Genomic DNA, 17,466 nt, shown 5'->3' on the forward strand with positions numbered 1-17,466 from the left:
ACACTAACACACATCCATCTCTGTGGTATATTCCAGGTTTATTGAGCTATTTATAGGGCATGTAGCATAATTCATAGAAAGAAGCAATGTAAATAGCAAGGTTTATTATTATTTCAGGAGAAGGCACAGGAAATTTTAAATGCCACTGGAAATAACAGGATTTTTTTTTCCTCTTCCATATGCTCCACTTGTTGCCCAAATCAGTCAACATGCATGCAAATTACCATTTTCTGTCTTATGTGAGCACACAAAGACAGGCGGCCAAAGCAAGTGTTTAAGAATTGGACGTTTGGACATTTTTAAAAGTTATCTCTATATGCAGAGCCCAGCTCAAACTCAAGTGAAATAAGAAATGTTTTTTCCAAAGCACTTTCAAACCAAAGGTACATTTCCAGTCACCCTCCTGAGGGGAGGGGTGGTAGAAGGAGGAGCTAATGTTATTCTTTTTATATTTGCACATTTTGTCTTTTTATTTAGAAAGATTAGGACTTAGAGAAAAGTGTGTGATAATGTAAACTTCTGTGCACCTTCTTCTAGATTCAGGAGTTGCTATTATTTGATCACATTTGCTTTAATGCTCTAGCATTTTGTCATATCCAAACAACTAAACAGCAATGACAATAATAGTAAGTAGTAGTACCCTTGAATCATTTGAAAGTAAATTGTGGGTATTGAGACCTTTTTACCCATACAAACCATAGAGTATATTTCCTAAGAACAAGGATCTTCTTTGTTATAACTACCCTATAATTTTTAAGTACAGGAAACTTAATAATGACACAATACTATCATCTAAATATATATCAAATTATATATGTCATGAATTCATTTTCTTTAATTGTCCCAGGATCAGTCATGCATTGATTTGTCAGTTTTCTTCAGTCTCCTTTGGTCCAGAACAGTTCAGCCTTCCTTTCATGACACTGACATTTTTGAAGAGTCAAGATGTGATCAGTTTTATTGTATAATGTCACTCACTTGGGTTTGTCTGATTTTCCCCTTATCTGCATTTCATTTTAAAGTCCCTTCACCTCAGTGGGCTAGAAAAACACCCCAGTACCAGTTTTGCATGCACCCTTACTATTCTCTGCAACTGGAGACTCGGCAGGACTGGGTGACTTCATCAGGGTGGCATTCAGACCCAGGAGGATGATAGCAAAGCCAGGTGTTGTCCCTACATTGATTTCCTCTCCCTGAGGTAATTATTTGTTTAGCAAATAATTTTTAACTATTCATTAAATGTACAGGATTGAAGGATTGCTGCAAAAAATGCAAATATAAGAGAAAGCTTTCTCTAAATTTTGTCTTCTGTGAATGCAAAAGGCCTTTGAATTGTAAATTCTACATCATTTGTTAATAAAGGCAGAAAGGGTTTTCTTAAGCAAACAATTGCTTCAGGAAGAGAAATGTAAAATCAGTGTTCCTGGCTCATTGTTCTGCTCACAACTTGGGTCTGTAATCTTTAAATGTGTGGATCCTCTCCATTCCTATGGTCCATTTACGTGCATACTGACAAAATGAGAAAAGTTGGGGAACAGAGGTGTTTTCCTGTAGAACATATCACTTCCATTTAGAAACTGATCATCTTTGTTGAGGTGTTATCTTCCCCCGCCCCCATCTTGGTATCAAAATATGCTTTATTTTATGAAACAGCTGTGAAAATGGATGATTCCATTTGTTGGGGTGAGACATTATGTTTCTGAATAGCCTCATGTGCCAAACTGAAGTTTAGTTTTTATGCTGTTTCTAAGTTTTCTTTCTGTTTTTTTTTTTCAGGTATTTATTTACATAGTCAATCAAATTGATATGAAATTCAAAAGTCAGGCAGACCTACTGATTTATTATAAAGAGCCCTAGTTTGCTCTCAGAAGGTAGATATGGCTTCAAAACTTAATCTGCCATTATTACCTATGTGACCTTGAGCAAGTTATTCCAGCCTATAGCCTTCTACGCTTATGACCTACAAATTTAGGTGGTACTTGATGCCTTATCCACATTGTGAGAGTTCATGGTATAAAAAAGTTCAATGGACTCTAGGACCTTGAAGCAGGATGTTGTTTGCCTTGCAGGATTTAACATAGGAATCGAGATCCACTGAGCATCCAGAAAACATTTTCCCCTGAAAAATGAATGAATAAAGTGAAACGTGTGTGTCAACTTAAATGCCAGGAGAGAGTATGTAAATCACAAGGATGGGAAGACACACTTCAGGATTGACATTCCATTCAACAAAGAACAAAAGAGCCGTTCCTTGCAGCATATGAAATGCACTTTTAAAATGTTTTCCCCATTTTATTTAAAGGCCACATTGAGCTTTCCTTTATGGTCATGCTCAAGTTAAAAAAAAAAGAAAAGAAAAAAACAAAAACATGATTGCAAAGCAGGAAGCCTGGGGAAAAGAAGAAAGGAAAATGGGTCCCTGATTCTGTTTATTTCCCACCTCATCAAATAATCCTAAACTGTTTCTGTTCCCTCAGCACCAATAGCTTGTATATATGAGGCAGGACAGTGAAGTGGAAAGATTAAGCATTAAACTCACAAATAACAATTTTAATCTATTTGTTCCTCCTAACTATCTTTGCAACCCTGACTAGTTACTCTGGGCCTTAGTTTCTGCATTTGAATAATAAAGATAATAAGGGTAGCTTCATAGGATTACTAGAAGGATTAAAGAATGTAACAAATAAAAAAATATATATAGGTCCATGTGCTCAATTTTTCCCCTTTATAAGTACTCTTCAGTGGTTCATGACAAAAGAATCCAGAAATAAGAAGACAAGTGGCTCATTTTGGGTACTTGAGAATCTTCAACCACATGATTGATTTGAAAAGGAGCAAAGCCCAATAAGGCTGTTATTCTTTAAATTTTAATTTTTGTGAAGAAAAACATAGTACACTAAATCTTGATATGGCTCTACAACAACCTTCCCCACCTCCATTGCTCCAACTGACTCTGAAAAGCAGATCATTGTCATTTACTGTTTTTCAGAACTAGACCTAACTCCAGTACTAGAGAAACCTTTCCCATTCAAGCTTCAATAAATGTGACTGCTGAGGAAAAAAATAATAAGATAAATAAAATAATAAGAAGAAATACGTGCATCCAGTCTGGAAGTAGCTGGAATCCATGTGCTATCTTGCACAGTGCATTTGACAATTTCCATCTGAATACTTGTAAAGCTTAATATTCCCTATTGATTACTTGATGCTGACAAATACTGAAGGCACTGAACTACTTATTTAAAAGAAAGTCAATTTTCCTATGTGATGGGAGTCCTTGAGTGAGAGACAACATCATGCAGTGTAGCAAATGCCAGCTAACATTACGGGAAACAAGATGCAGGTTTCATAAGCCCGCCTGTCTTGACCTCATGGTGGACATCTCTTAGAGAATGGTGCAGCTCAGTAGATCCATACCTGGATGAAGAGAACATTCTCTGTCAAATTAGTCAGCTGTATACAACTTCCAATGGTCAATTTAATTTTTTTTCTGCTTTTATTCTTAAAATATCTAAGAATATTCTGTAGTATTTTGAATCAAGTAAAGATTATCCAATTCAACATTCAAATGTTTTAGCAAGAAATAGAGTCATTTAGTTCATGTAGTCATCACTGACAGATTGTTTGCAACAGCTGAAGTAGCTGGTAAACAACACATTGTATGTAAATACTTGATGACAAACTTAAAAAAGTTAGCAACCCCAAAGAAACCCTTGAATTACTTTGGATTATTTGGGGGGAGGCGGGTGCCGATACCGGGGAATGAACTCAGGGGCACTCAACCACTAAGCCTCACCCCCAGTGCTATTTTGTATTTTATTTAGAGACAGGGGTCTCACTGAGTTGCTTAGCGCCTCACTGTTGCTAACTAAGGCTGGCTTTGAACTTGTGATCCTCCTGCCTCAGCCTCCTGGGCTGCTGGGAATACAGGCATGTGCCACTGTGCCTGGTGAATTATTTGGGCTTTTTAAGAAAGCAGGTGTTATCTATTTCACTGAGCACCTTTGGAAACTTCAAGCAACTTTTTTGTTTGCAAAAGTTTCACAGACTTGATTTGTTAAAGACCTGAAGTATTGGCTTAAAAGTGGAAAGGACAATTGCATTCTAAATAAATTCAAAGTGCACTTGGGAAAATTATGCTTCCAAGCTGCACATACCCACAAAGAGAAAATATCAGTATAATCTACCACTGAAAGAGGAATGACAAATGGAAAGTCAATAGTGTAACCTTTAGGTAGGTGGCCGCTTGATGCATTTTGGGAATGATATGCATTTGACTGTAAATGGCAATAAACAATACGGAGCAGTCTCTGTTGCATGATTGGATGTCATTTTCCAGGTCTAATTCGTCTGCAAGAGCTCATCAAAGCTCCCTCCAGATACAACATTAAAATCAAAATCCGCCAGCTGCCCTCTGGGAATAAGGATGCCAAGCCTTTACTCAAGGAGATGAAGAAGGGCAAGGAGTTCTATGTGATATTTGATTGTTCACATGAAACAGCTGCTGAAATTCTTAAGCAGGTAAGAACACTAGGGAGGAGGTGGGAAGTGTGGGGGAAATGTTATTTTCTCTTTCTCAAGAGTGCCATCTGGTTTTTGGTTAGTGTGGCGTGATAACACTGTGACTGTCCAGTAGAGGTTAAAGATTGCAATTTTAAGAAAAGAGCCAAGGGGCTCAGAAAGTTCAACAAAGCCACCTGTAGGTTTTCATTGTAGATGTGTGTTCCCCTGTGTATATTAGGTGATATGTGAATCCTGCCAGCCAAGGAGGGGAAGAGAAGAGTGGCATTTCAAGAAACATCTCTTTTCTTTATGTGTCTTGAAAAGACTGGGCCAGCTACCATTTACATGATGCCTGACTCATCCTATATGTATTCCTTATGGCAAGATCTCTGTGTTCAATGTGCTAGATTCCAAACACAATAAGAAGGGGGCAGGGACAATCACAGAAAAGATACTTCTCTTTTCTAATTTGTTATAGACAATAATTGCTATCCCTTAATCTCCACAGATAATGTGGGTGGAAATGTTTAGTACATTGTGCTATCCTGTATAGATGAAAGATATTAGTGATGTTCAGTAGAATAATAGTGACAATAAGAGTAACAATTTCTAAGCACTTGGTCATAAAGTCAAGAATAAAAATTCAGAATTAGAAAAAGATAAAGCATAGACTACTACCAAGTCTCACTCCAAAGTGATTTTGTTCCTCAAGGGCAAGCAGCAATGTCTGGAGACATTTGTGATTATCATATTTGGGACTGGGGCACTTTACTGACAACTAGTTGGTAGTGGCTGGGGATACTGCTAAACAACTTGTACATCTGAAAAGGTTAGTCAAATTTTAAAATAGAAGCAGCAATTAAAAATCAGGGATAAAACTTGGAGAAAGTCAGAAAAAAATAACTAGATACTATTCATGTGGTCTCCTAGGTATCTATTTATATTTAAATGGTTATTGTCACATAATCCAATGCAGTCATCTAAAACAATACAAGTTATTATGTTTCTCAGTTTGAAAGGTCTGAGGTTGCTATAAGGTCAATTGGTAAAGAACAGTGATTTCATAGGTAGACCGGCTCCTTCACGCAAATGCAGAACTGTGGATTCGTGAATCACTAGGAAGAGCCCTCTTTGGATGGTCATCTGTTCTGACTCTGTAGTGCTCTATCTCATACTTGCAGAGCACGTTTCTGTAACCATTGAGTTCAGAATCAAGGTTTTTATTCCACTGAAAATACACAATCAAGAAAGTCAACCAGATGTTTCTAGTATCCACTGGAGGATTACACAAAAAATTCCACTAAGAATCTGCTATAGTTCTGATAAGGTTTGCAGTGTCTCTCAAAGTTTCAAGCATGTAAGTTTAGTGCTCAGTACAGTGGTGTTGAGGTGGTGGAAACTTTAAGATGTAGGTTCTAGTGGAAGGTGGGTAGGCCATTGGGCTTCCCCCATCAGAGGGATTAATGTACTTCTCATGGCACCCTGGCTAGTTCTCATGACAGCACCCTGGCTCCTGAGTCTCCCTGGTTTCCTGTTTCACCCAGTGATCTGCCCATGCACACCCAGCATTGTGATGCCACCTGCCATTAGATCTTCCTCTGGGGCCAAAACAAATGAGGCTAACTAATGTCACACTTTCAGCCTCCAAAACTATGTGCTGAATAAATCTCTTCTCTTTTAAGATAGCCTCAGGTATTTTAATAGCAACAGAAAGGAGACTAATCCAGAGTCATAGAACACACTTTAAATTACACTTGAATACCATCTCAAGACAAACATTGCTGTAGCTAGTCCTCACACTTTGCAAGAAGCAAAAAGACTTCTCCAGAGTCACACATCCAGTAGTTTTCCCCAATAAACTCTTATCCCTCCAATAAGGCAGAAGAATACCTGTTACTTACTTCTAGATTATAATTGCATTAACAAATCTTTAAATATTATAATTGTCTCTCAGAAAAGGAAGCAACCATGTTGCAAAGATGTCAATAACTAAAAAAACTTTGAAGGTAAATAAATACAATTAACAATCCTTTATCTTATGGCTTCATTTGGAAATTTTAATATAGATCATTAAAGTGTGTAATGGTGTGTGGATCAGAATGAGAAAAACACCCAGATTTTACATGTAGCCCTCAAAATGCAAACAAACATTCCTTCCCAGGAGCCCTTTTTAACAGAAACTGGGGACTTCTGTTGCATTGAAGAGAAAGGTTTACTAATGACATTTCTTTCTGTTAGGCACCCATTTGGCTCACATAAGAGGCCACATCTCTCCCAAAAGGAGGTCTGGAATAGGACAGTGAAGTGTAGGGTGGGCTTGGAGAAGGGCAGCTAGCCTTTTCCCTGTGTTTTTCATAAGCAGGAACATGAAATCCCTCTGATAGAAGTAGCTCTATGAATTGTATTGTTCAAAGGACAATTAAAATAAAAACAAAAGCAAAACCTCAAACAGAAGTACCCTCAAGAACTGTCTTGTGGAGGTATTGGGATCAGTTCAGCTTTGCAGGAGCCATTGACAGGAACATTTTTCTGTCCATCCAATGTCTTGTGTTTTATCCTGTTTTTACTTTCCCTAATTATATTAGCAGCAAGACTGCCCATGAGGTTTCATGGATGGGATAAAAGAGACTGCTCATCCAGTTTTTGTTTTAGATTAGTGACCTGCAAATAATTTTGAGGGAAGAGACTTTGCAAAATGTTCCATTATGTATTGTTCTTCTGGATTGCATGTGAAAATGCAATTGCTACTTTTGAAGTAAATAACTGAGAAGACCTAGGTTGGCTTAACAGAGCTTCATTTGAAACTCCAGAGGCTGTTGTGCTTGCAAAATAATATCGAACACCTCAAGACTTTCTATTCTGGTAAAAATGAGCCCCAAGCACTCTGTGTGATGCAATTTAACTTGCTCCATTAGCCCAGGGCAATAACCTGTAGAAATAAAGTCAGAGACCTTTCTGTAGCTGACATCTAATTGATTCTCTCAGGAGCCTGAAGCCTCAGGAGTTCTGGGTCCTGATTCTGGCACTGCTCTATCAATCTTTCTACCTAAGGAAAGAAAAGAAAGAAAGGAGACTTACCTCTTTTACTGAGTACCTTCCCAGGCTCTGGCAATAACGGTGTCTGGCATGTATACCATGCAATCTTAAACGACCCACTGAGAATGTTCGGTATGCCCACTGCAGCACTAAGGCAACCAGCTCAAATATGTTAAGTGGTTGTTAAGGTTTGGATGTGATTTTTTTTCCCATAAAGCTCACATATCCAGGCTACTCAGCCATAGGCAAAGGTAAAGAGTTCAGATTAATAGAGCTGTAACCTCAACAGTGGATTAAGCCATTTGATGGATTAATAATTTGAATGAACTAGCGAGTGACAACTGTGTGGCAGCAGTGTGTGGTTGAAGAGGTGGGTCACTGGAGGTGTGGCTTTGGGGACTTTATCTTGTCCCTGGTTTCTCTCTTATCCTTTGCTTCCCAGATGCCATGAGTTGGCAGCCTTTGGCCATTCCATTCTGCCTAATTTTAGGCCCATAGAAATGGAGTTGGCCAACCATGGACTGAGACCTCTGAAACCCTGAGCCAAAAAAAAGTTTTCTTTCTTTAAGTTGTTGTTGTCAGGTGTTTTGGTCACTGCAACAACAACAAAAAAAAAACTGATGAATACAGTGGTTCATCCAAGATCACTCTCTGAGGAGCCGGGCTGCCGTACCGTCTCCAGGCAGCCTGATCTCAGAGCCTGTACGTTCTCTTCGACACAAAGGGCTCTTGATCAGAATGGACAACCATTCTGAGATAAGCTGCCAGAAATATCTGGGGCGGGGGGACCACCAACTTTATATGAGGCATCCTTTAGGAGAGGTTGGTATTAATAGCTTCTATTGTCCTTGCGCTCTCAGTGCTGAGAGCATTTTCTTTGCAGGCTCAACTTGGCTTTCTCCTCCTGTGTGTCTCCCATCGCTGCCCTGCACTCCCTGCACCTTCATCACATTTTTCCACTTTTTAATGATCCTTAAGGAAAAAAAAATAATAGATTAAATGCACTTCAGAGAAGATATTTGACATTTATCTAAAAGTAAAAAAAAAAAATAGAGAAAAGTCTATAGTTATTCTTGCGCATGCTGATCACTCTGGCAAAGCAATTATTTCTATTCATATTGAACAAGTACTATATGATGAGAATCTGAAAAGTTATTTCCCCAAAATTCATTCGAAATTCAAATGTCAAGACTTGATTAGGCGACAGAGGAGCAGAGCTTTTGTATGTCATGTAAATTTCTGGAGTCAGAGGGTACACAACCTGGCATCTTACACTATGATGGCATGCCATCGTAGCAGCAGGTCACCTGGTCTCCTCTTTCCTTCTTCTTCCCTCATCACCTCCAAGCAGGGTCCTGAGCTATCCTGAACCAGCGTCCACATGAAAACGCCTCACTTCTAATTTCCCCAGGCCCCACTTTCCTCCTATGGACACTTCACTGCTCATTATATATACACTCTTTTGCAGTGAGTCCAAATCCACTGGCTGATTGGAGATGAGCTTAAAGAATGGAGGAAAAATAGGAAGGTTCTACACAGGAAACTCAGAACTCATGTCTAGCTTGGGGTTGAGTGCCAAGCAACCGTCTCATTGAACCAATGCAATAACCATTGACATAGCTGATGTTGTTTTCTCTTTGGCAACTACGACTTGAAGCTCAGAAATCATAATAATTTTATCTCCTATCTACTGAGCATGCTCATAACACAGAACACCTCAAGACCTGATCCCACCACTCTCTAGCCTTCTGGCCAGCCTCCAGCTTCCTGTGCTCCACCTCAGGGGTGTCCTGCTTCATCTTGTCATATACCCTCCTTTTAACACATCACAGCTTCTGCACTTACGGTTGCCAAAGACTAGGATATTCATTCTACCTCAAAGTTGGCCTTATCTAAATCTTTATGAATATTTCTTAAATGATAAAAGGATTTTTGCATTCCCTATATCCCTACACTTTGCTGAGTCTGCTCTGTACGTACAATAAAAATATATAATTAATTAAGACATGTTGTCCTTAGTCCTTACTAGACAGTAAGCTCCAAGAGGACAGAGCCTTCTTTGTCCTCGCTCCACCCCAAGTTCCAGCACCTATTGCAGTATGTGGCACATAATGACTGTTCAGTGTAACTCTGTTGAATGAATAAATGAAATGAGCCAAGAACTGTCCTGGAGGCTTTCAATAAGTCATTTCCAAAATCTCCTGCCTTCCCTCCACACCATTCCTCAACTCTGCCAAGCACCTCAGTTTCCCCTAAAGACAGGCTTCATCCACCCCTAAAATTCTAGAGTATCAAGAAACTCTAATGCATTTGAGCTTATGACTCCAAACCTAAAAATAAATTGGGCTCTTTGGAAAACCACATAGTTGCTTTTAAGTCCTAGAGTAGTATTGAGCAAACAAGTAACTATTTTGGGCACAGTGGCATGCTAATAGTTCTCTGGTGCAGAGCTAGGGGCCACCATGGTGTTCTGTCCAGCAGGAGGCTGCTTGGGGCCTCCACCAATTTCCTGAGCTGGAAGGTGGCCAGTGGGTGAACATGGACACAGTTTCCAACTCAGGAAACCTGATTCATCATTTACAAGAACAAATGTACCTGAGGAGGTTCTTTTCCCCCACAACATTTGTGACAAACAGCATTAAGCAGAAACGAATCATTAGTTACCATAAAACATTTCGTATGAAAACATTTTGTAAAATTATATTGCATTTTCTCCTACCCACATTTTACATTTTGCTTTTTTTTTCTTTCCATTTGTTCTCTTTCAATTAACATAAATACAGGGCCAGGGAGAAAATGTAGTTTTTAATGGTTGGCTTCCTTCAGCTAGGAAGTACGATGTAATGCTGATTAATCAAATAATTGTGTGCATTGATTCTTTCCTTATATATGTTGTGCCCACTGGCTGTGATGAGGACAAACAGAGGTAATTAGATAAGTTTCATTCCATGTTTCCACAAGACAGAAAAAAACATCAGTCTTCATCTCTCGGGATGGAAACCTTATCAAGTGAAACACAGTCACACTATGCTAAGAGGTTGCAAAGCTATGTCCACTAAATCGAATGTTTAAATCCATCAGTTCTGATGATAAACACGTAAAGTATGCCAAATACATAAGGGCTACTTTCACCAATATGTATAGTATGGCAGACTCTATGCTAAACAGGTTATGCATTACTCATTTAATTATTATGGGGAAACCCTCTACACAAGAAACCCACAAAGCTCAGAAAGATCTTATAACTTGCCCAAGATCACAGCCAATATATATCAGGGATGGGATTTTTAAATGCATCTCAGAACTTTTAAAAATTGTTCTTTTTAGTTATACATGACAGTGGAGTATATTTTGACATATACATGCATGGAGTATAACTTATTCTAATTAGAATCCCATTCATGTGGTTGAATATGATGTGGAGTTACATTGGTCATATATTCAAATGTAAACATAGGTACGTTATGTCTGATTCATAATTTAATAGGAAAAGAAAATATCTTGTTCTGCTACTGTTAGGTGCAATAACATGCCAAGTGGTTCTCATAGTAACGGAATCTAGAACACATTTCATTTAAGCTTTGTACTCCTTGTGTGTAGTCATTTCATTTTATTCTCAATCACTCAACTGTTTCTGGTTGTATATAAGGCCTGAAGAAATGCTGTTTATGTCAAAAGTCCAATGGCTGAGTAGGGATTGTGGTGGGGACACAGTAGAGAATTTATTCTTCATTCAGCTTATTTGCTGAGCATCAACTGAAGGTAATAGAGAGAAAATGGTGAAAATAACAAAATCCTAAATCTCTTCCCCCTTAAGGCAGAGAGAGAGAAACTCTGCAAATGAATGTAACAAGACTACAGCTATCCTATGACTACAAACTGTCCTGCAATTATGGAGTGACTTTCAAAAATATTAAGGGAGTGTGAGCAGAATCTCAGACTGCAAGTTGAGAGATGCAGTTGCAAATTCTGCTCTTTCACTAATAGAATAAAATAACTGCCATTTATTTCATACTTACTGTATGTCAGAATATGCTATGTATTTAACTGAAATGATTTCATTTTATCCTCTTGAAATATCCCACATCACAGATGAGAAAAATGAGACTCCAAGTCATAGACTCAATGGCAGGGCTAGACACTCTTAGCACACAGGATGCTCCCATTCTGTAAATATGCTTCTTCAAGCAGGTCTGTTGATTCCTCTCCAACTCAGCTTCCTCTTCTATAGATAGAATTATTGAATTCAAGCCTTGGTAAGAATCCCTTCATCTCTGAACCTCCATGCATTCACATAATCAGGAATCCTTTTACTAGTATGTAGACATAAAGAGTTTGCATATTGCCTTGTACTTAGTAGGCTGTCAATGAAATAGGAAATTAATTAAGCAGCACATTCTTTTTTAAAGTTCTTCAACTCCTTTGATAGTCTTTGAGTGAGCTAATTGATAAGTTCATTACTTTGTATAAATCCTGACAATGTAATAATGATGGATCTCAATTTGTACTAACTAGATGAAAATTTGTAGTATATTATACAATTATTTTGGCAGCACATTCTCATCCTAATTATGTTTCTCTTAGGTTGATATTAAAATCTATTTACAGTCCATGAGCATATAGTTAAAGTTACAAGGAGCTGCTCATATATATGAATGTGTTATTTAAACATGTATAAGAATTATGTATTAGACAACCAACAATTTACTGAAAATGTGTGCAATTTGTCCATATTCTTAGTGTACTTAACACCCATTTGAGGATTCTCAAAAATCTCCAAAAAGCAAATTTAGAAAGGACTAAAATATGTCTCAATTTGAATTGGGAAGCAATAAAAAACACATGTATATATTATGCCTCAGAAATGCTCTAATGTTTAATTCCTGTCTCATCAAAACTTAGCTTTAATAGAAGATAATCAAAATTTATCCTGACAATAGAAGTATAATTGTACAGAAAGAATCATGAAAAGCATTTGGAGTTGTGTATATTGGGCCCATCATGTGCCTGTAGTATTGACAGTGAACTCCAGCTTGATTTAAAATTGTGGAAGTCTGCACACCCCCTGAGAACGCCATTTTTAAAGAGTCCATAGCATCTATCAGACTTCTAAAGAATCCTCCAGATGAAAGACGGTAAAATATCATTTTCCTAGGTTAACCACATCTGCTTCTTCAATTTTCATAAACATAAGACTTTACCAAAAGGATCCTTCCTCCTCAGTTGGCCCTTTGACTGTTAGTCAAATGCTGTCTGTCATTAGGGTTATCCTGCAGCATGTAAATTCCACCATTTATTCAACTGAACTTTTTGGGTGTTTTCTACGTGCCCAAGACTTGGTTGAGGTAAAAGGAGAATATGATGCCATAAAAAACTTCAGTTTTGGATGAGGTCATCCTTAAGTAGAAGACCAAGCAGTTCGTTATTTCCCTACCCAATAAGGGGTCCTCTTATTGTGAGTTAGCATCCACATATCAGAGAGAACATTCAGACTTTGGTATTGCTGGTGGGACTGCAAACTGGTGCAACCACTTTGGAAAGCAGTAGGGAGATGCCTCAGAAAACTTGGAGTGGAACCAATGAGATGGTACACACCTCACATCATTTTGAAAAATGGAAAATGTGACACTGTGTATGCAGCACCCAGCCCAGTTCTGATGCACAAACATTGCACGTGTAATAGGCTAATCCTCATGCTGAGGGTGACGTGTCCAGCAAAGCTACCAGACTGGGCCAGTGTTCCTGATCCTAGCTCTGCACCAATGCAGCCCCTCTATCACTGTCACAACAGTGGTTCCCACACCTCTTCTCAGCCTCATATGCCAAATCTTCATGTCTAATGACAGTCATTCTGGCTAAAGTTAAATCTCCATACCAGGCTTGGATCTTCTTCACCTATCCACAATTGACCAGTTTCTCCTCCACTTTCCTCTTTTATGGCAACTGGAAAGATCATCCAATTACTTAAGCCAAAAGCCAGGAAACCCACTTGGCTCTCTCTTACTTTTCCCATTTATTAGTTACCCAATGTTGGAGCTTCTATCCTCCAAATATACTTCATACTCAATCCTTGTATCTCCAAGTCCTACCATCTTCCTTTCACCACAGTCAATTTATCTTGCTGCCACAAGTCCCCTCCTTCTCCCTTCCCCACCCAGCTTCCATGTGTGGAAAACTGCTCATTCTAAGTAAAATATCTGAATTTATCCTCCCTATGTTTGAAATTTCTGAGGCTGGTTTCATAGTTTAGCTATTGTGAATTGAGCTACTATAAATATCAGTGTAGCCACATAACTGTAGTAGGCTGTTTTTAAGCGTTTGGGGTATAAATCCAGGAGTGGCATAACTGGGTCAAATGGTAGTTCCACTCCAAGTTTTCTGAGCAATCTCCTTATTGCTTTCCAAAGTGGTTGCACCAGTTTGCAGTCCCACCAGCAATACCAAAGTCTGAATGTTCTCTCTGATATGTGGATGCTAACTCACAATAAAAGGACCCCTTACTGGGTAGGGAAGAATAGAAGTACTTTTGATTAGACAAAGGAGAATGAAGGGAATAGAAAGGGAATGGGAATAGGAAAGATAGTAGAATGAATTGGACATTACTTTCCTATGTGCATATATGAATACACAACTAATGTAATTCTGTATCAGGTACAACCAGAAGAATGGGAAGTTATACTCCATATAGGTATAATATCTCAAAATACATTCCACTGCCATGTATAGTTAATAAGAACAGACTAACAAGAAAAAGAATAAATGACACACTGTTTAATTTTCCATGCAAAGCCCTCATTACCTTGTACCACCACCATAATTACACATAGTACACAAAATAGCCACTAATCTAGTCTATTATATAGTTTTACCTAAAGAAGAAAATCTGTTATACATTTTTACAAACTGGTGTGTGTGTGTGTGTGTGTGTGTGTGTGTGTGTGTGTGTATGCAGTGCTTGGGGTCAAACCCAGGACCTTGTGCATGCTAACCAAGCACTTTAAAACCACTAAGCTACATTCCCAGCCCCTAACTATCTTTTTTTAAGATGAACCCATTAAGGAGATTAAAATTCTTCCCAAATATCATTAAAGGAATTCAAAATCACAAGAGAAGCCAGATCAAATTAATCCTAACATTTAAAGAGGTGTCTTAACAGAAATCAATGTAGGTCTGAATTCCTACAAAAGGAGGACAGAGAGTAAGAGACCTCACAGTACAAGGAGAACCGTTCATAGCTGTTTACAGCTATCTGCACCCAAGGATTTCTCCAAAGAAAATGGAAAGCATATCAAGCTCACTTGGTTTGATAGTCATATCCAACTCCAGTTGTTCTAGTTACACTCTCAACAAACACCCATAAGCTGCCCATAACTCAGAATATTTAGAGATCGGACACAGATATTGGTAATTTTTTAAAGTTCCTTATTGACTCTCATACACAGAGAAACATTGATATAAATAGTTATTTTCTAAGCCTCATAGATTTCAGAACATTAACAAAGTAGGTCACCCAGAAAGCAAAGTTTAAGTTCAAGAAAAAATCAAGTTTCAGACTCATGAGTATTTTACTGGACTGTAGATATGAAGGTAAACCAGCAAGACCACCATTTTAATGGCAGTGCCCCTCTCCCTTCTTAGAAGAATTACCTTCCAGTAAATTTGAGGTATATTTTTTTATTGCTGCCATTATGAAAGAAGCTTATTGAGAAAAGATTAGACTACATGCAACATATTCACTACTGATGTTCCAGGTTTTGGAACTTTGTTCAATACTTTGCTGCTAAAATTTTCCCTGTGTCCTTCTTTATCCATCACCTGTCCACCAACTTCTGCTGGATGTTGTAGAGTGCTTATTTCTTTGGTTCTTGTAATCCTCCAAAAACTCCACTCTCTCCTATTGCCAGATTACCTATTTCATTCTGCACAGGAAATCTTTTTCCTGCTCTGTTCTCAACAGTCTGCACTCCTTAAATAGCACCTCATCTGTTACGCACCTGGATGGTGCAATCTGCCTCCTCTAGTGGGATCATCTTCTGAAGCTAAAATAACTCTGTGGGTTTCCTCTCCATTTATTAATATCGATTAGTATCAGCTTCCTCTCTCCTCTGACCATACCTCTGGAGAGAGAAGCTTATGAAGAAGTTAAGACTGGGAGACTCCCAAACAGGACAGTGATTCCATTCATCAGCTCTGTTGGAATACCCTGTGCTGTTTGGTGGTTTAACAGGGAGGCAGTAGAAAACATGGGTGGCTTGTGATAGAATGCTGTCTTCAAATGGAAGAGAAAACCCTAGACTCATTTTGTAGTTAGTTTATACCTTTGTACACATGTGCAGTTAATATATATATGTGAAAGAGTAGGCAGAGGAAATTAGAAATTTGCTAACCTCAAACAAAAAGAAGTTATTTTTCCTCCTGATGCATACATTAGATGTTAATATGGCAAAGTTGTGCATCTTCATGTACCATAATCATGGACAGATGTGAAAATGAGGTGTTCTGGTTTTCAACTGCTACTGAAAAGAAATGTTCACAAATTTAGTGGCCTAAAACAAAATAGGCTTATTCTCTTATAGTTCTGGAGGTCAGAAACCTAAAATGAAGATGTCTGTGGGCTGCTCTCCTTCTGGAGGCTCCCTGGAGTTGGATGGTGTCCAGTACCTTGCCTTGCTGAGTTTCCTGAGGCTGTGCTTACTTCTTGGTTTGGATGCCACACCCCATGGCCACTTTCCCTCTACTTCCATTTGCTCGCCACATTCTCTCAATTCTGATCCATCAGCTTCCATCTTATAGGACCCTTGTGATCACATTGGACCACTGTCAGAAAATTCAGGGCAATCTCCCCATCTCAGAATCCATCATTCACTCACAAACACAAATTCTCCTTTGCCACTTAAAGTAATATTAAGATGTACTGAAATTAGGGTATGGACATCTTCAGGAAACCTCTGCTCAGTATACTTCATAAGGAAATGAATATTTTTCTATATCTCAGGGTTTTCTGAGGTCCAATGCATTTTCTATTCAATCGCCTGTTCCTTTGGAGACGTAAGTTCATTCAATGTGGAATAAGTGTTAAACAACAATAAAGATTTATACCTGGCTTGATTTTACTGATGATCAACCTTAAACTTTGTGTGGCTAAAGGAGCATCCTATTTAGAGGACAGTGAGGGTGCAGCTGAAGGAAGTATCACAGTGATCAAATGATAAAAAGCTCAAAATTTCATCTTAAAAGTGCTGCTCTGAGATTTTATATTATTCAACTGGTTTCCTGAAGTTTCTTATGCTGAAAGAACTTATCTCTATTTTGAGGTAAAACCATTATTTTAGCTACATTGCATGTTACACATTTGGAAGTTTTTCACCTGAAATTATTGACTAGAAACCATGTCTGATGGGCTAGAATTTATCCTCATATTGAGAAGGCTATAAAAGGAACCATATACTTCAGTTTAGTCAATAGAAACTTTCAAGACACCTATTTTTCAGTGGAAAGAAGCAGTAATAAAAACCCTATAAATATCACAAGAGTACCCTAAATTGCCTAGGGAAACTCCAGGTTCCATTTTAAGTTTTTGCTACTATGATAGCAGCACAATGCCAATTATTTCTGACATGTGGTTTGCCCTTGATGATGAATACTGGGAATCTGTGGAGAATAATTTTTTTCATGATAATTTTTGTTCGTGACTCCAAAGCATTGCATTGCCTTCTGGGAAATGATCAACTTGAAATATGGTACAGGCTTCTTACGAGACTCGGATGTTATTGAAAGACTATTCCAACTAACTTTCTGGCTGTCTCATAGGATGACCTGTAGTCACCATTTAGACTGTATAAACTCCATCCTGTTCATCTTTACCTAAACTTCAGTGAGGAATTGTGAAACAAACTAAAATATGACCTTTGTGTTGCTCAGGCTGTG

General features: G+C 38.3%; 1 protein-coding gene across 1 annotated transcript in view; it reads left to right on the forward strand.

Moving 5' to 3' along the window:
- Window positions 1–17,466, forward strand: part of Grik1 (glutamate ionotropic receptor kainate type subunit 1) — a 139,806-nt gene that overhangs the window by 15,910 nt on the left and 106,430 nt on the right. Inside the window, exon 3 of the mRNA XM_046430577.2 lies at window positions 4,340–4,521. Coding sequence (XP_046286533.1) covers window positions 4,340–4,521 — 182 coding nt within the window. The remainder of the gene's footprint in view (window positions 1–4,339; window positions 4,522–17,466) is intronic.

Source organism: Marmota monax, unplaced genomic scaffold, assembly GCF_021218885.2.
Source record: "Marmota monax isolate L192 unplaced genomic scaffold, Marmota_monax_Labrador192_F-V1.1 WCK01_AAM20220418_F8-fsc00016, whole genome shotgun sequence".
In the NCBI taxonomy this organism is placed as follows: Eukaryota; Metazoa; Chordata; class Mammalia; order Rodentia; family Sciuridae; genus Marmota; species Marmota monax.